The sequence below is a fragment of the Onychostoma macrolepis genome, chromosome 10, assembly GCF_012432095.1.
Source record: "Onychostoma macrolepis isolate SWU-2019 chromosome 10, ASM1243209v1, whole genome shotgun sequence".
Lineage (NCBI taxonomy): Eukaryota > Metazoa > Chordata > Actinopteri > Cypriniformes > Cyprinidae > Onychostoma > Onychostoma macrolepis.
The window spans coordinates 12437685-12455813 of record NC_081164.1 but is presented as its reverse complement, the minus strand read 5'-3'; the positions used below and the strand labels follow the sequence as shown (position 1 = coordinate 12455813).

General features: G+C 35.2%; 3 protein-coding genes across 6 annotated transcripts in view; 2 read left to right on the top strand and 1 right to left on the bottom strand.

The window, feature by feature from the left end:
* mtus2a (microtubule associated tumor suppressor candidate 2a) overlaps window positions 1–4269 on the top strand; it is a 75467-nt gene extending 71198 nt beyond the window's left edge. For 2 of the 3 annotated variants that reach the window (XM_058790395.1, XM_058790394.1), the window contains exon 15: window positions 299–4269. In XM_058790395.1, the coding sequence (XP_058646378.1) occupies window positions 299–647 (349 nt within the window). In that variant the 3' untranslated portion in view covers window positions 648–4269. The remainder of the gene's footprint in view (window positions 1–298) is intronic. The other variant, XR_009273244.1, reaches the window with a different exon arrangement.
* A 905-nt stretch (window positions 4270–5174) lies between these two features.
* LOC131548818 (solute carrier family 46 member 3) lies at window positions 5175–10996 on the top strand. 2 transcript variants are annotated; one of them, XM_058790415.1, is made up of 7 exons: window positions 5175–5290; window positions 5432–5627; window positions 7061–7720; window positions 9022–9268; window positions 9363–9446; window positions 9691–9780; window positions 10813–10996. In XM_058790415.1, exons 2-6 carry the CDS (start codon window positions 5445–5447, stop codon window positions 9753–9755), a joined length of 1239 nt encoding a protein of 412 aa, XP_058646398.1. In that variant the 5' UTR covers window positions 5175–5290; window positions 5432–5444; the 3' UTR covers window positions 9756–9780; window positions 10813–10996. The 2 variants fall into 2 exon arrangements, with proteins under 2 accessions (XP_058646398.1, XP_058646397.1); XM_058790414.1 differs by having other exon boundaries at window positions 9624–9780.
* Window positions 10997–11119: 123 nt separating this feature from the next.
* stoml3b (stomatin (EPB72)-like 3b) lies at window positions 11120–17299 on the bottom strand. Its single transcript, XM_058790427.1, has 7 exons — window positions 17206–17299; window positions 15683–15786; window positions 15159–15231; window positions 14781–14863; window positions 11958–12161; window positions 11716–11850; window positions 11120–11579 (listed from the first exon to the last, which is right to left on the bottom strand). Exons 1-7 carry the CDS (start codon window positions 17258–17260, stop codon window positions 11391–11393), a joined length of 843 nt encoding a protein of 280 aa, XP_058646410.1. The 5' UTR covers window positions 17261–17299; the 3' UTR covers window positions 11120–11390.
* Window positions 17300–18129: the final 830 nt, after the last annotated feature.

Here is an 18129-nt window from a genome sequence, read left to right as displayed (position 1 = left end):
TCTACAAACACTTCAATTTTTCTTCACAAGATGTTAATTGATGGACTGGAGTTGTTGGATTATTGGGATGTTTTATCAGCTGTTTGGACTCTTATTCTGATGGCACCCATTCACTGCAGAGGATCCATTAGTGAGCAAGTGATTTAATACTACATTTCTCCAAATCTGTTCTGATGAAGAAACAAACTCATTTATATCTTGGTGAGTAAATTAAAGCAAATTTTCATTTTTGGATGAATTACGGTCTTGCATAGCCAGACTTTTGACTAACCCTGACTATTTCTTCCTATATTTATAGACAACTGTCTGAGGAGAACGCAAACCTTCAGGAGTATGTGGAGAAGGAGACCAACGAGAAGAAACGGCTGAGCCGCAACAATGAAGAGCTGCTCTGGCTTCTCCAGACGAGTCCCCATCTGTCTCCTTCCTCTTCTCCCATCCACAGAGCCTTCTTCCCCAGCCCTGATATCCCTCCTTACCCTTACTCTCCGGGTCCTGGGACCCCCACGCACTCCTGTTCTCCTGGCCCCTGTACGCCTTCTCACAAGGTGGCATCTTCAGCACCAGGGACGCCCACTCTCAGAGGCTCACCAGCAGCACGCTCGTCCCCTGCCCGGATCCCAAACGCCAACACTTTACCCAGATGAGCTGTTTTATTGAATCCCAGCCCATTACTGTCCATTGTAACAGCATTGTATCGTTTTGGCGTGCAGACCGTCCAGATTTTATTTATTAAGATAATGTCAACTCCAATGGCCAGACAGCCTTTGTCACTTCCGTTTGTTGACGCAAAAGGTTTTTGTCTCAGAGAATCAGACTTCGTAAATGCGTAGCATCAGAATGAAAGAGCTAATGATGCTAATGCTAATGCTCATGATGTGCTGCCAACAATGCTTGGTCTGCATGGAGGCAGGACCGTTTTTGTGTATAACTTTGACTCTAAAACATGCTGTTGGACTCCAACACAAATGTCTGTAGTTTCTTCTGAATGACATATGAGAACTTTATACAACAAAAAGCACTTTAGGTTCCTGCCCTACCTTCTTCCTACAGATAAATGCACCAGCATTTTTTGTGGTCTGGTTTATTTTTTTATGCGAAATGTCTTCTGATTTTACAAATCTCCCAAGTTCTGATTTAGAATGTTTCGAATTAGTCAAGACACATATACTGCAAAATGTCATTTTCTTAATTTTTTACATACAGTAAAATTATCAACATTTATTTATTTTTTATCCTATCCCCATGGGCATTTTTTAAAGCATAACTTTAAATATATATACATATATACATACACTACCATTCGCAAGCTGATCTCATGACGAAAACGTACCTGTGGGAATTTTTCCGCAAGACGTGAAATACGTAGCGCCATGTACGCTTCGTGTCATATTTGATGTGAAATGTTTCAGGATTCCCAAGGATTCCGCATCTTAAGTCCATGTCGGCTGAGCTACCAAACAAGCTTGTTACATCTGGAAAGTGAACCATATGGAGCCGTAATCATAACTGTACGAAAACGATTACAAGTGCTCAATGTTTTACCGCCTCTAGTGTTCATTTCTGTTGGAAACTGCAGCGATATGTACTTATTGTTACATATTTCACATCTTACGAAAAATTTCCATCAGGTACGTTTTCGTTTTGAGATCAGGTAGACCATTCAAAAATATACAATAAAAATGGTAACATTGTGAAATAGTATTACTATTTAAAATAGCTGTTTTCTATTTTAAATAACTGTAGGGGTAAACAAAAATGCTTATTAAGAAAACGATTTTTGCAGTATAAAGGCCTTTTCACATTGTCTTAACAAACTGCAATGCCTTCCACCGGTGCAAGAGCAGTTACAGTCCTGGACTCTCCAAAAGACTAATCCAGCTAATATCAAAACCAGCTTTTTTAAGCAAGTGTTTCTTCATACACAGATCAGTTTGTTGATATGACAGCTTCGCTGGCACGGATTCATTGTGCCCGTTTTTACTGGTTGCTTGGTTAACAAGACAAAAAACTCTTCAGCATCAAGTCTGTTCTTCCTGTTCTGCCTAACTTATCTGACAAAAGCAAGTGCTCTCACTTCATGCATGACATAAAACAGGGAGATCAAACAAATGTATAGGTACCGACTACAGGAAATGTTGTTGTAAATTGTAGTTGTAATTTTTATTAGTACTTTGTAATTTAATGGACATTTTGCTACTTGATGTGCATGTGATGTAAGTCTTCCATTCTTAATGTGAATCCTAGGATAGTTGTCATGTTAGCGTAGATACTCGGACTCCTGAGGATGATAGCTTCCACCTCTGATTAGTTTTTTTTTTTAATGTTTGAGGGCGATATTTTACCCATAACTACTAGGACAGTAGTACTAGGAGTTTCTTCTTTATGTCACACCTGTCAGAGGTGTGTTGCAGGTATGTTATAGATGTGTAAAAGTTTTACAGAGGTACAATATGGCAGTTAAACGTATGTTTGGATTTATCTTTATTGTAATGCTGGTTAACTCTTGTATTACCTCTGTAAAGTGTAGCATAACCTAGAGAGAGATTTCTCTGTATGAGTGAACTAGAAAAGAATGTAACTGTGTCTTTAAATGTTGTATGATAAAGTTCAGGGAAATAATTTTGCTCTGTTTTCAAGGCAGTTTTTGGTTGTTTTTTGTTTTGTTTTTTAATGAAAAATAAGAAGACATTCCTCTTGCAAAGTGGGTTTTGATATTTCAAAACAAAGTGGCCATTTCTTTGAATTTTTTAAAATTTGGATTTTTTTTTTTTTTTTTTTTTACGATTGATACATCTTTCAATGGTCAACCTTTGACACTTTTGATATGAATGAGAAATTTTGTACTCTTCACTGATAATATTTTTCTATTATCAGTTGGTGCTTGTACAGGGTATCATACACAGAAGTACAATAATCTGCTATTCAAGACCAGCAATCTACAAAAAAAATCCACACACACACAGCAAGTATGTATTTGCAGATGTTTTTCTTCATTTGAGACACTATTGTTTACAGTTTAATTTTTTTTTATTACTGTGAAATGTATTTTTATTCTATTTCTAATGCATTTTCAAATTATGTAGCTTTGCATTTTGAATTAATTTCATTTGCTTCTGTCACTGTGATAGAAATGATTTGTCGTTGTTCATTTTTTGCTACTCTGGCACAGATTCAAAGGAGTTTCCTGGATGTTTCCTGTCAAGCACAATACTGTTATATACCACACCCAAAAAAAGTTGAATATTTTAAAAGCGTGTTTTTTATTATTATTAAAACATTTTATTAAACAACAGCAGATCATTTTACATTAGTAACTTGTCTATAATTCTGAATAATTTTGATTCACAAGAAGTACATAAATGTTTCAGCAATGTGCCTTCATTTATTGTGCAAAGTAGCAAAAATGAAATGGTTATTACATTATAGCCACCTAACAAACATGCTTCTAATATCTGGTTTAATACAAAAAAAAAAAAAAACATCTTTTTAATATTGGTTTGCTTATTTTATTTATTCGTTTTCGTTTTTGTTTTTTTTTACTGAATAATTTTAAAACTAGATTGATTTTACTAGTATTTAATTTAATTTTCCATTTTAATTTTGTTTTACTTTTTTCATATTGTGTATATTTATATTTATGTTCTAATTGTCTCAACAAAAAAACCTCAGCAACCTCAATCTGCACCTGCTATGGTTTATAACAAAGTACAAAATTGTTACTAATCTACATTTACTAAAAGCAGTAAATATGTATTTAATTGTATACTTAAAAATCCTGTTTTTGTTTTCTGTATGGCCCTCAAGATGACCTTCACTATGGCATTAGTCCATAGATTATAATGAATGACATGAAACAGCAGAATCCTGATCTAAGACACTGACACTTTGTCCTGTGGACATCTAAACTACTGAATGTTAGCTTATCCCTGAAAATACTGACACAGTCAATGTAAACTGGGAGTGGTGGAGTCACTTATTGGACTGAATGAAATTTGTCCATCTGTCTATTTACTAACATTTGACTTCTATAATGTCTTTTCTGACTGGATTTACAGTCATTTGTAAGCTATTTATTGTGTTGTAGTGTACAGTAATCGATGCATGTTTGTCTTGGATGGATCATTCCTTCCCCTTGTTCGTTTTCAACTTGTGATGGTTCACTCTGTAACTGTAGCATAGAAAATATAATAAGGAATGGAAAGAATTTATATATAACTCATTTGTATTCACTACGGGGGGTGGGGATGAATATTAAAATGTTTCAAAAGAAAATGCTCATGTGCTTTTTTGCTTATTTGTTGTCATTCGCCAGCTAACAAAAATATGTTTTTAGAATGTTTTGCTAACATTATTTTTGAAAGTTCTCTGAACGTTTAAAACGTCAAATGTTTTAATCGTTTAAAAAACATTTTTTCATTTAATGAATGAATGTTACTTTGAATGTTCTCGAGTCGAAATCATTTGAAAGTAGAAAGTAGTAAAAACATTAGATGAATGGTTAAACTAAAATGTTTCAGTTAATGTTCCACAAACGATGTTTAATGGGTGTTTTTGTGTCAGCGATTTGAGAATGTTATTAAAGACCTGATAACTTTGAATTACAGCTGTCAAATCGATTAATCGTGATTAATCGCATCCAAAATAAGTTTGTGTTTACATAACATATGTATGTGTACTGTGTTTATTTCTATGTATATAAATACACACTCATACGTATATTATGTAAACACAGACTTTTATTTTTGATGCGATTAATCACGATTAATTGATTTGACAGCCGTAATTTGAATGAATATTCTATTACCATTCCTGGAGGAATGTTTATTCACCTTGCCAGAATGTAATACAAACAAAGTGCTGAGAATGCTCCCTGTCAAATTATACTGACAAACTTATTTCTTTCAAATAAATGCCAACTGGTTTGGTATTTTATCAGATACGATGACATTCTAACATTTTTAAAAGTGTCCAAATGCATTTTGTACCTACTGTATTCCAGTTCTCCTCTTTACTAGTTTCTACTCCTTCCTTCTTTGTGCCACACAAACACACATATGTGTTCTGAGGGTGTGTGTTCCTTTGAGGATTTGTAGTCTTGACAAACATACACGAGGAGTGGAAGTCTCTGTCTTACAGGCTCTAAAGTCCCAGATGAATAATCAGATCGGAACACAACATGCTATTAAGTGATCTTTCTGTTCACTGTGTCCTGTGACATTTGAAGAGGATTTGAAGAAGGAATAAAATGCTTTAAATATGGAAAGATTTCTCTTATCATAACTTGCAGGTAAGAATCACCAAATCTATCTATCTATTTATAATTAAAAGACTTTTTTATGATAAATGATTCCACTCTTCTCTCACTGTTATTTTGTTTAATTGTTTTATGTCCTCTCAAGCACCTCTCCTGTTGTTTTTGCCGGTGTAGAGCAGGAAGTAGGATGGGTCGTGTGCTTCTGATAGAGCCGGCGGTTGGCCTGTATGCGTTTGCCATGTTTATGATCTACCCTCTGCTGCAGCAGTATGTGTACCGTAGGCTGTGGTTTGAGCTGAGCGGCACAACCTACCCTTCTGAGAGCCTGTCTCACTGCTCAAACAACCACAGCTACATCACCATACACCAGGTCAGAGCCTTTAGCTGCTTCAGTAATGGCCAATTCTGACCATGTTTCAATGTGAAGGCATTTAGCACATGTCCTGTAGATCTAATGTGTGATGGTGTGTGACAGTTAAGTAACACAACAAATGAGCTATAATTAACTTTGAATCTATAACTTTAAAATGTATAAAAATGGAAAAAAAAATGTGATTGTATCTTATTGTTATTGGATTGTATCTTGTATTGTTATGACAATGATAGCTAGGCCTATTAGGACAGTAATTATTTTGTTTTGTTGTTTTGTTTTGTTTTGTTTTGCTTTGCTTTGCTTTGCTTTGCTTTGTTTTGTTTTGTTTTGTTTTGTTTTGTTTTGTTTTGTTTTGTTTTGTTTTGTTTTGTTTTGTTTTGTTTTGTTTAGTTTAGTTTAGTTTAGTTTAGTTTTGCTTTGCTTTGCTTTGCTTTGCTTTGTTTTGCTTTGCTTTGATTTGCGTTTTTTTTTTGCTTTGCTTTGCTTTGTTTTGTTTTGTTTTGCATTTTGTTTTGCTTTGCATTGTTTTGCGTTTTGTTTTGTTTTGCTTTGCTTTGCTTTGCTTTGCTTTGCTTTGCTTTGCTTTGCTTTGCTTTGTTTTGTTTTGTTTTGTTTTGTTTTGTTTTGTTTTGTTTTGTTTTGTTTTGTTTTGTTTTGTTTTGTTTTGTTTTGAAATTGATTTACTATATACCAATGGACCTTAAATTATTCTTAAGTTCCTAGAAAAGACACTCTAAATTAATTTTCCCTAAATTGATCATATAGGGGAAATAAAACATCTGGACACCATCTATAAAACAAACCATTAAAAAAATGCTAAAATGCCAACATGGAATGGGAAAAAAAACAATACTCAACTAAAACTGAAATTAAGAAATTAACCTGATATATAAAATACTAAAATTACAAATTGAAATGATAATAAAAAATTTAAAAAAGCTAATTTAAAATATTAATCAAAATTCTAACAGTATAAATACTACTAAAATAACATTTAAAAATAAATACCAGCAAATACAATAGTTCACAGAAAGTTGAAATAGCTCAGTTAAAAGTTTAAATAGAATGAGTTTGTTCAGAGACTAAACTGTTTGCTTTGTTAACTAGGTAAAGTTTACATTGATGATGATGTTTATATCTCAATAAAAGAGTTCTGGAGAACAGGTTATATTTGTAGAAGTTGAGCTCATGTTTTGTACTTGTTTCCGTTTGTGGTCATTGTGTGTGTAAGAAAATTCCTTTTCAAATAACAAGCTCTGTGGATCTGCTTGTCATTTGATATATTTGAATTACCAGTGTCCTATTTCACACTCACTTTCACTCCCTACATCGCTCACAGTTAACTACACTTCACAGGCATAACAAGACAGAACTCTTAAAAATACTTGTACATTGTTTTTGAAAGTTTTTTTTTCTTTCTCCTCTCTCAGGCAGTGCAGAAGGAGACATCAATTTTCCTCCTCAAGAGTGAACTGTGCTTCCTCATTCCCAGTCTCATATCCACGCTGCTCCTGGTGTCATACAGTGACCACTCCGGACGCAAAGTTGCCATCGTTCCTCCTCTGGTGGGCGACGCTCTGTTCGCACTCTGCTATGTTTTGATCAGCAGATTCTCCTTCAGTCTCAGTTACCTGTTAGCTGCCTCATTCCTGTCAGGCCTGATGGGCGGCCCCACCACTCTGATCGGCGGATGCTTCGCTTATGTGGCCGACCTCTGCGGAGAAGATCCGGAAGGACAGAAGACTGTCCGAATGGCTCGGCTGGACATGATTTTAGGGGTTTTGACTGGCTTAGCTTCTCTGTGCACTGGATTCTACATCAAAGCGGCTGGCTTCACCTGGCCCTTCCTCACTGCGTTCTTTCTGCATCTGATAAATCTCTTCTATGTGCTGGTGGTCTTGAAGGAGTCCCTGGTTCTTCCAAACCCCGGTCTGTCTTTGTCTGGCCCCTCAGCTGCCAAAGCCCCTCGACTGCGCCAGTCTCATGCTCTTACCACCCGTCTGCAGGGCGTCTACCTGCTCTTTGCGGCCTCTAAACGGAGAAGGAATGTGGTGCTGTTGCTCATGCTGGCTGCTTTTGCCTTTTTCAGGGTGATTATGATAATTCTCCATCAACAGCGAAGTATAAGGTGTTGTGCCTCTAGTGGCACCGAACGGAATTTCAAATATTAAGAAATAATGGATGCTTCCAAACAAGTTACATTAACAGGTTGTATTGTAAGCCTTCTCAAGTTGATACAGCGGAATTCACTTAAAAATATGAATGGATAATTACACATAACTCACAGTGTGGTTGTAATCGTGCGTGTTTCTCATGATTGCATCTTGATATTTCATTATAGTTTAAAAAAATTTAAATATAGAAATAAAGATGAACACTGAAAAATATGTCAAATTAAAAATAAATAAGAATAAGTATATAAGGCTTAAAATAGGCCTGTATACACTACCATTCAAAAGTTTAGGGTCAGTATTTTTTATTTTTTTTTATTTTTTTTTATTTTGACAGAGAGAGCTTTTATTCAGCAAAAATCTATTAAATAGATTTTTTTTAATTGACAGTGAAGACATTTATAACTTGTCAAAATATTTCGATTTCAAGTAAATGCCACTCTTTTAAACTTTCTATTATTCAAAGAATCCTGAAAAATGTATTATTATTATTAACAGACCAACAAAAATTACAAAAATGAACAGACCAGCTATTTCCAACATTAATAATAATAAATGTTTCTAGAGCAGAAAATCACCATATTAAAATTATTCCTGAATGATGATGATCATCTGTGATCATGTGACTCTGAAAACTGGAGTAATGATGCTAAAAATTCAGCTTGACAACACAAGAATAGATATTAAAATATGATATAAAATCAGTTATTTTAGATTGTGATAATATTTCACAATATTACTGCTTTTACTCTGTTTTTTTATGTAGTCTCATGGTGAGCATAACAGACTTATATAAAATATAGACTTATATAACTTATATAAATATGCTGTGTGTATTTATTATGTAAATATATGCATGTATATATTTAAGAAAAATATGTTACGTATATATATTAAATATATTTATATATGATATACTTTATATGAATATAAATGTATACATGTAAATACATGTAAATATTTTCAAAATATATGCTGTATGTGTGTGTGTGTGTGTGTGTGTGTGTGTGTATATATACATAATAAATATACACAGTACACACACATATATTATGTAAACAAAAACTTTTATTTTGGATGCAATTAATCATTTGACAGCACTAATATACAGTACGTGTATATATATATATATATATGTATTATATTATATATCGGTAAGTTATTATATAAGAATTATAATTATTATTATTTCATTGTTATTATTATTGCGTCCTTCACAGGTAGCCCTGCAGGGTGGCATGTCCATCTTCATCTTGTATGAGCTGAACACTCCTCTGTGTTGGAGTGAGGTGTTGGTGGGTTACGGCTCGGCTCTCTCCTCTGCCATCTATCTGGTGAGTTTTGCCGGTGTGGCGCTGCTGTCCCGCTGTCTGCCTGATGCCTACATCATCCTGCTGGGGCTGACGTCTGTGGCAGCCGGCCTCATCATGGCAGCGTTTGCAAAGTCTACCCTGCTCATGTTCCTGGGTAAGACTGAGTTTGGGCATTAATGGCATTTCTAATGGGTGGCTGGATGGTCTGTTTTCAGGAGGAATAATGGTTTATGTTTTATTCATTGCAGTGAGGTTGCCTTTGCTGCTGTCCATCATGCCAACTCCTGTCCTACGATCCATGATGTCCAAAATAGTGTCTGGATCTGAACAAGGTATCAAGAATCTCAACAGAATAGAATTATTTTTCATTTCATTTGTTAGTTTTTTGTTCATTCCAAGCAAACAAATTCAAGAGTTCCCCAAAAAATAGAACATTCCCAATTCACATGAACTCTGAATTATTGATGGCTGTGTAAGGTTGTTCCTTGTGGCTGTGTGTTTGTGTACAGGTGCTATGTTTGCGTGTGTAGCCTTTGTGGAGATGTTGAGTATTGGTGTTTCGTTTACAATGTTCAGCAGCATCTATGCAGCTACTCTCTCCTGGTTCTCCGGGTTTAGTTTCCTGCTGGCTGCAGGCCTAACTCTCATACCAGCCATCCTGATCTGGTGAGTAGCCCACCTCTATATACTTCCTAAACTTGTGAAAACGTCTGTTTTTATTAAAGAAATAGTTTAGGCATAATCATAAATTCTATTATTTATGTCAGCCCAAAGTGACTGATTTATTCAAAGACTGACAAGCCAATAGCATTCGAGTAAGGACTGTGAAGGAGCATATCTTTGGTTGAACGAGACATACATCTGTGACAAACCATAGTATAATACAGCATATTAATAACACATACACACAAAAAAGCACACTATATCGCCATCTACTGGAGTAACGATGTACAGTAACCTGACAAGATTGATTACTATAATTTAATTTTAGTAATCAATACTATAAAAGTAAAGTAAGGGATTAATCTGAATTTTTCTGTAATTTAATTACAGCTACTTCTCATTTACTTGCATTAAATGCTGTATAGGCTATAAAACAATAGTGGATTTAACACCAAACATTTTACATCTAATGTTATAATGTAAGTTTTTAATGTTGCCTACTTAAAATACTTCAATCAGTTCAAGAATAACTGAATGTATTTAATTTTATATTATTTATTTAAACTAATTAAAGGAGCAGTTTCATGAATATCCCTGTATTGTTCAGCTGGTCAAGGTTAAGAAAGTATTTAGTAATAAGTAATGCAATACATTTTAGAGAGATTAAGACAATATTCAAATACACTTTTGAAGATAAGTAATTAATTTTTTTAGAGTAATTTAACCAACACTACTCACCGAACTAAGTGAATACTTCTGAGTCCTTTTGGTAATTGGGTTGAAAAGATTCTAGTCACTAGGATGAATCTATTTGATCTAACTTGCCACTAAAAAAGTAGTCCATGTGACCTGTGCACTATATATCATACTTTCTGAAGCCATAGTACTAACTGAATCTAATGCAAACCTAATGATCATTTTTAAGTGCAGTAAGTGCTAATAATTCCAAATGTTGCTATTATGTTTCATTATATTTAAAGTTTTGTCACAGATGAAATTTTAAATGTAACACATTTACACATATTTTCCCCTTAGTGTTACTCTTTGTCTCCGTCTGGATGTGTATGAGGAATCCATCATACTGACAGAGGAGAGGATGGAAAACACAGAAATCTTTGAACTACCTCCATAACATGGGCAGTGGGAGCAACACTTTGGCACAATAGTGTCCTCCAGTGGAAAGTTAGAAAATACTTAGAAACCAAGTACTCTGATGTGTGTAGACATTTCTTGGTTTCTTTTTGGGCTCTAAATGAATGGTTGGGTTGTTTATGGTTAGATGAAGAATAGCTGAAAGACACATCGGTGAAAATGACTATAAATGTTTTAAAAATGTAAAATCTACTTTTTATTGTAGTTTATTTAATTTCATGCATACTCATTGTATATAAGAATGTAAAATTGGCATTTGAAAGTTGTTACACTATGTTCTAAAATATGATATAGATATTGTATTTTTTTTTTTTATAAATAAATAAATCATTTGTAAACCTTGTCACTCTTTCTTGTAAAAGATAAATGACAAGAAAAACATGACACATATGAAGAAAATCATGTAAAATTTCTAAACGAATGGCTTGTGAGCATCTGTACACTTTGTGAATATTCAGCGATCATTTCTTCATGAAGTGGCTTATGACGTCCATGGGCAGAGGGAAGATGATGGTGGAGTTCTTCTCGGCTGCGATGGTGTTGAGGGTTTGGAGGTATCTGAGCTGAAGGGCGGATGGAGACTCTGAGATCACCAGAGACGCCTCCTTCAGAGCCCTGGATGCATTCATCTCACCCTCCGCTGCAATAACCTACATTATCACAAACCATTCTATTAGGGTGTGACATCACAAATTGTACATTAAATGTGCTGTTAATTATTATTTTTTTGACCATTAAAATACATTTAGACATACATTAGTAATGTGTGGTGGCAGTAATACTAACCTTCGCTCTGGCCTCACGAGCCGCCTCCGCCTCGGCTGCCATTGCTCTCTGCAGCTGCTTTGGCAGTTTAACATCTTTAATCTCCACCCGCTCCACCTTGATTCCCCATGAATCTGTAGCCTCATCTAGAGTCATCTGCAGCAGGGAGGAGAATTATGGAGCTACTATCTGACCTGCAAATATATCCTTGATGCACAAGCAGGAATGCCAAATTTACCTGTCTTTTTCACTATCACACTCACCTGCATGCTTTGGGAGATGCCTTCTCGGTCAGAAAGGACCTCAGACAGGTTCTTGGTGCCCAGGACGTTCCTCAAGGTGGTCTGGGCCAGTAGGCGAGTGGAGTAATCTGCACTAGACACGTTTGCCACTGAGGCAACAGGGTCATTTACACGGAAGTACACAACACCATCCACAGAAATTGTCACGGAGTCTTTGGTCAAGATCTAAATGCAAACAAAAACGAAATCAATATTTCAGGAACAAAACAAGTGACTGTCTTGATGAGTAGAGTAAATCATGTAGTCCTTTATGCTATTTGTTCAAAAACATTGACTCATTCACAAACTAAAATAAACTAAACATGACTTGTGTTTTGAGTGAATCGTTGAATCACCAAAACGATTTGCTTAAAAACACCAGTAAGGAGACTTTATGAGTGAGTCATTGAATCATTTACTGAAGCGATTCATTCAAAACACTGATTCATTCAGGAACGGATAAGTAACCCTGCAAACATGCACCTGCGGGGCCCATGCTGGCTTTTTGCGAGCACAGTGGACTAGGGACTAGGGCCAGCCCACACCGAACCTAAACAGGCCCAGAGCAACTTTTGTACCTTTGGGCCCATGCAGGTTTTTGTGTATAGGCAGCCCTGTACTAGGAGAATACAAACAACATTGACTGGCCATTCTGGGGGTGCTAGGGTGTTTTAGGTTTCCTTAAGTAAAGTCATGTGAGTAGAGGGAGTAACAAAATATTCACTGATGGATCTAAAGATTCAAGGAATGATCATGTAGGAGTAGGAGTGTTCAATACCAGAGTTTGATGTAACTATATGTAAAAGAATTAATGACAATTTGTCCGTATTTACAGCTGAAGTAGTAGCCATAATTTTAGGGTTGCAATGGGTAGAAGAAGAAAGACCTCAAAGAATAATAATCTGTTCGGACTCTGTTGCAGCTCTTAATAGTTTGAATTCAAGTGAAACAATAAGAGATTATTTATTTAAAGAGATATCCGTGATAATGTTAAATATAGAGAAAATTGGAATTAATCTTCAGTGGTGTGGAGGGCTATGAGATAGCAGATTTGACTGCAAAGAATGCACTGAAATTAAAGCACGAGGAAATAATGAAAATCCCATTTGGTAAAGGTGAGGCCAAATCGTTAATTAAAATAAAAGTGAGAGAATCATGGCAGAAAAAGTGGGACATAGATAACAAAGGGCGGCATTATTATAATATTCAGAAATCGATTCATGTCAAGATTTTAAAGGGAAATGCAGAAGAGAAGAAGTGATTATATCAAGATTAAGATTGGTTTAAAATCAACCCTGTTTTTAATGGGAAACTGCGTATCAGATAATTGTGACGAATGTAATGTTCCAGAAAATGTGGAGCATATCATTATGAGGTGTAAAATATATAATGCAGAAAGGAGGATCTTGCAAGATAAGATATATGAGTTGGAACAAGAATGGAGTTTGAAGGGGATTTTGGGGGCAGATGAGAAAATGTGGGAATGTATTAAGGCTCTATTTAATCTTCTTAAATATACAGGGTTAGAGGACAGTATATAGTGTTTTTTTTTTTTAATTTTTATTATAATTATAACTATGCAAAGTACATGAAACCCTGAAGTTGCACATCCTGGTACAGTAGGTGGCGGTATGCACCTGAACAAGTTGGTTGCTCATTTCAAGCCCAGTCCAAAGTAAGGTGTTGATGTTTTTTTGCAGAGATGTTACATGTATGTATGGCCTATGTTTGGATTGATGCTAAGAGTTTAAGACAGTGTATTTGTGTGCATTTTAGAAGGACTCTTAATTGGTGAGGTCACCACATCATGGTCCAGTTTGAATATGGATTAAAAGTTCTTTTCGATGTGGGACAATAGTCTGGACTATTTTTGACTGTTCCTGGTTAGGAAGAGTCTGGTGTTTGAGAGCTGTGGCGTGTTTTCAATGCAAGAGGTTGGATTATTCATTTGCTATCAGTAACTTCAACTACAGACAGCGTTTGGACATTTATGCACTACAGAAAAGACTTTTGCACACATCAACTTTCACATGACAAAATCCTACAATCTTACATTGCTTTGTTTGCTTTCTTTTGTTGTTTTTTATTTGTACTTTTGTGTATTTACATTTTTGGCTGTATGTAGCTGTATTAACCTGAATTTAATGTTTTCTATTTTGTATTTAATAAATTGATTTGAAATCCCTTTGTCTACTGTACATATTTGACAATACAGACATTAGTTATGTGGTAACTGCATCCATTTCAGATGTATAATAACTGTTTTTCCCAAATACTTAAGTTATAATAGCTGGAAAGTATTGATAGTGAAACAGATGTATTGTTGTTGATTAATAGTGCGGGCCCTGTGTGGGCCTAGTGAGGGCTTCCTGGGCGCTAAGTGAGGGCTGCCCATGCAGGGCCAGTGCTAATGGGCCAACGTTTTGCCAATGAGCAAATTCTCAGGGGACAATTACACGGGCCGTAAAGGGCCACCGCAGGCTTGTTTGCAGGGAACGTCTTCATGAGTGAGTCACTCAGGCTGAATTCAAAAAAGAATACTAGCATTCTGTTTATACTAGCATTACTATTTCTCCTGTATATTTATGTGGCACAAACAGTAGTAATATTTAAAATGCTATTCCTAATTCAGCCTCAAACTTTTCAAAAACACTGACTCATTCAAGAAGGAAACGACTGTCTACACGGCCGAGTCATTGCAGCACTTGATTCAGCTTTGACTTCGCTTGCTGGAACTATTCACGTGTTAAATGTAAGTTACTCGATATTAACGTCTGGTTTATTGAGTGTTTATTTTTAGTTTACCTCCTGGGGAGGGATGTCAAATGAGATGGTTCGAAGATCCACTTTAACAAACGAGTCAGTGCAGGGGATGATGAAGAAGATTCCTAGACACAAGTAACATTTTTTAATTATATTTATGTTATAATATGATCTGGTGTCAAACATTATTGATTTGTTATTTGAACTAAACTGACTCCTTGTACAGGATTTAGCTAGTTGGCTAAGTTATGTCACATTTATTGTTTTAAGAACAAGTTCTGTGAAGTCCTCAGCTGTTGTAAACAATTGGTACCTGTGCATTAGAGGAACTTCTATGGCAAATATTGATTTGCCTTTGACAAAAGATGGTGTTAACTAAGTATTTGTTTAGCTTTAACCTACTACAAATTGAAGTATTACCTGGTCCTTTGGCTTTTCGGTCTGTTATCCGCCCCAGTCTAAATATGACAGCACGCTCATACTCTTTCACAATCTATAAAACAATTATCAAACATATTAAGTGGGTTATAAAACATCTGAACAACAGCTGCAGGTGTAAAATGTCCAGGCATTGATGTAACTTCCTGTTAAAGGGCAAGACTTACTAGGGAAGTATTTAGATATATATTGTTTTGTTTTCAAATTAATTATTATAATTATAGTCACATGAATAAGTGTCCATCCTCAAATAATGATTTGAGTTCAAATATTAATCAGTTATTTTATTTTATTTATTATTTGAAAAGAAAGGCAGCTGTGTGATATGAGAGTCATGAAACCGGTAACTATGATAAACTTTAAAATATTAATGGAAATGAAAAATATAAAAATAAAATGAATTTAAAATAGTAATGAAAACTACTAAAATAACTCTGGTCCCTGAGAGTCTAGTAATTCATATTTTTCAAGATTATTTGTTTTGTTTGTCCTGTTGTGGTTCATACCTTAATGCTTATGAAAACGCTGATCGGAAATATCAAGATGGAGAAAAATGCAGAGATAATCACAAGGATCCACCCACAGCAGCCCAGACCCCCGTTATTTTCACCTGCAACCACAGAAAACGGTGTCGTTTTCAAAAACAGCATTTGACTAAAAGTTAAACAGGTTCTTGGGCTGTGTGAAAGAACTCAGTGCTAATTATATGTTTTATCCAATGCATACGGCATGTGATTTGATGCTTCACATGGACGGTGTATTGCTAAAAGCAATTGTCTTGTGGAAAATCTGAACCATGCAGTTTCCAGTTTCTTTCCACATCCTAGTTTCACTTGACTTTAGGATGACCACCAAAAAAAAAAAGTGTCATAGTGTAACTATAGTATTGACTACTATACTTAAAATTATTATTCAATTCATTTAGATAGTTTGGTTTGCTAAGAAACTAAATTCTCTTTCTAAATAGCAACTTATCAGTAAGACTCATCTTAACCCTTACTAACAATCAAACTGTAAACCACATCTTATCTTTTTCCTTATCTTTACCCTGAATAGAAACAAATCGTATATAAATAACTATCTCGGCCCCTCACTGGATCAACAGTATCTCAGATAAACATGTCACCAGGGAGACCCTCTTCATCATAAATCACCTTTGGGTGGTCCTTTATGAGTGGGTGGGTAGTGAACATTGGCCCACAACCCCTAAGTGTGACGGAAAAGGCTACGCTAATTTTTCCACATACACCCAACAATTTCAAACCAAGGCCATATTTTATTCTTATGACCTGTCTATCATGCTCTTCTAAAGGAAAGATTAACGTGTTTATATGTATTCGCATGTGGTGTTTTACTGTACTGGTCAAAAGTCCTAAACTATTGTGTTGTACAGAGCAATCTATTAACTTAAGAGAGGAAATCAACAAACTATAATAAACTCTTCAGGTTATTTATGATCTGATGTGATTACACAAATCAGGATAATGGGCCGACTCTAAAACCACAAAATGATGAAGGTTAAAATGAGTAGTTGACAAATACAGAACTTTCAGTGAATCCAGCATCAAGATAAAAATTGTGTATAGTTTAGGTTCTGTGGCTGTCACTTTTTCCCCCACCATCTTAGCCTATTGCGACATACCATATGTAACACCATTAACTTCAAGCTTAGTTGTCCTTTCCTGTCTGTTCAGATTATAGGCTCTCTGAAAAATTTCTCACTAGGAATATTAAAAATAACACAAACAGCTATGACTTCATACATGTACTGTACATACATTTCTTTCTTCATGCAGGTACTATTGTGAACTGGTGTGGAAAATTGACTGCTTTGCAAACCAAACACTAATGCAAATGACAAATCTAACTGATCATAGCTGAACAATACAAACTCAATCGACCTCGACACACAAGTCCTGTTGTAGTTGTAGTTAAGACATTTACTATTATACTCTCAGAAAATTACATGTTAAAGTCCAGTGTTCAGAGACAAAAGGGTTAGAGTGAACAAAAAGTGAGCTCATCTTACTGATTAGATTCTGCTTGCTCTGGGCTCCTCGTTCTATCTCAGACTCCATTTCCATGTGGGTTTGTTGCTACACGAGATGTGTAGAAGACGGCACTGGCTTTGTGGGTAACTGAGAGATCTATTTGTACTGCAAAAACATTTCCTATGAAGGGTGTGGCCTTGTCTACAATGCAATTAGAAGATCATTTACAGACTCTAATGGTCTTATGGCATCGTCCATTGTGCAATATGAAGCTGGTGTTTGTTAATGAAGCAGTTATGATGATTGTGATTTCTCTGAAACACATCTGCTGTGTTTGCTTTAGGCCAAGATGCTTTATTCCTCAGACAGCCAGTGTGCTTCTCTCTATATAGATTTCCAACTGTTTTTTAAAAACATTTTACGCTTAGTAAAACTAATAACAGTGAATTATAAAACAGTCTGGTAGCTAGATCAGTATAAGAATTCAGTTATTTCAACCTGCATAACAGTAAAGCATGATTTAAAAAAAATAATAATAATTGAGGCTAAATTGTTTTTAAATAGAATTTTGATGCATTATTATTTCTAATCCATTTATAACTATTTTGTATTACCTATATCTAGTGAGGAATTACATTCATGGCTTACATGCAATAAACTCATAGTATTGCATAATGTCAAGTAAGTGAACAAAGGGTCAAGTGGAAACTAGTAATTGCAGAAGTCTCGTGATTCATGACGTGAAAAAGATTAAAGTGGTGATTTCACTCCTTCTATGTGACCAAAAGTATGGGCAGGGTAAATCAATGTCAAAAATAATCTGAAATATTTTAGAACAGTTCTCCGAATAAATTCACCAGCAAAGACCTCAATATGGACTTTGCCAGGTTTTCTCTAACAATCAAAAGGGGGAAATCAGTAATACAACAAACTTCCTTTTAACACATTATGTATAGTAAAGT

Bases quoted from the DNA above. Each gene is read 5' to 3' on its own strand.
- LOC131548818 (XM_058790414.1), top strand. From the start codon at position 5,445: ATGGGTCGTGTGCTTCTGATAGAGCCGGCGGTTGGCCTGTATGCGTTT. The intron at 5,628-7,060 runs GTCAGAGCCTTT...CTCCTCTCTCAG, and splicing joins GCTACATCACCATACACCAG to GCAGTGCAGAAGGAGACATC. The intron at 9,781-10,812 runs GTGAGTAGCCCA...TTTTCCCCTTAG, and splicing joins ATACCAGCCATCCTGATCTG to TGTTACTCTTTGTCTCCGTC.
- stoml3b (XM_058790427.1), bottom strand. From the start codon at position 17,260: ATGGAAATGGAGTCTGAGATAGAACGAGGAGCCCAGAGCAAGCAGAAT. The intron at 14,864-15,158 runs GTAATACTTCAA...ACTTGTGTCTAG, and splicing joins CCGAAAAGCCAAAGGACCAG to GAATCTTCTTCATCATCCCC. The intron at 11,851-11,957 runs GTGAGTGTGATA...TCCCTGCTGCAG, and splicing joins GCATCTCCCAAAGCATGCAG to ATGACTCTAGATGAGGCTAC.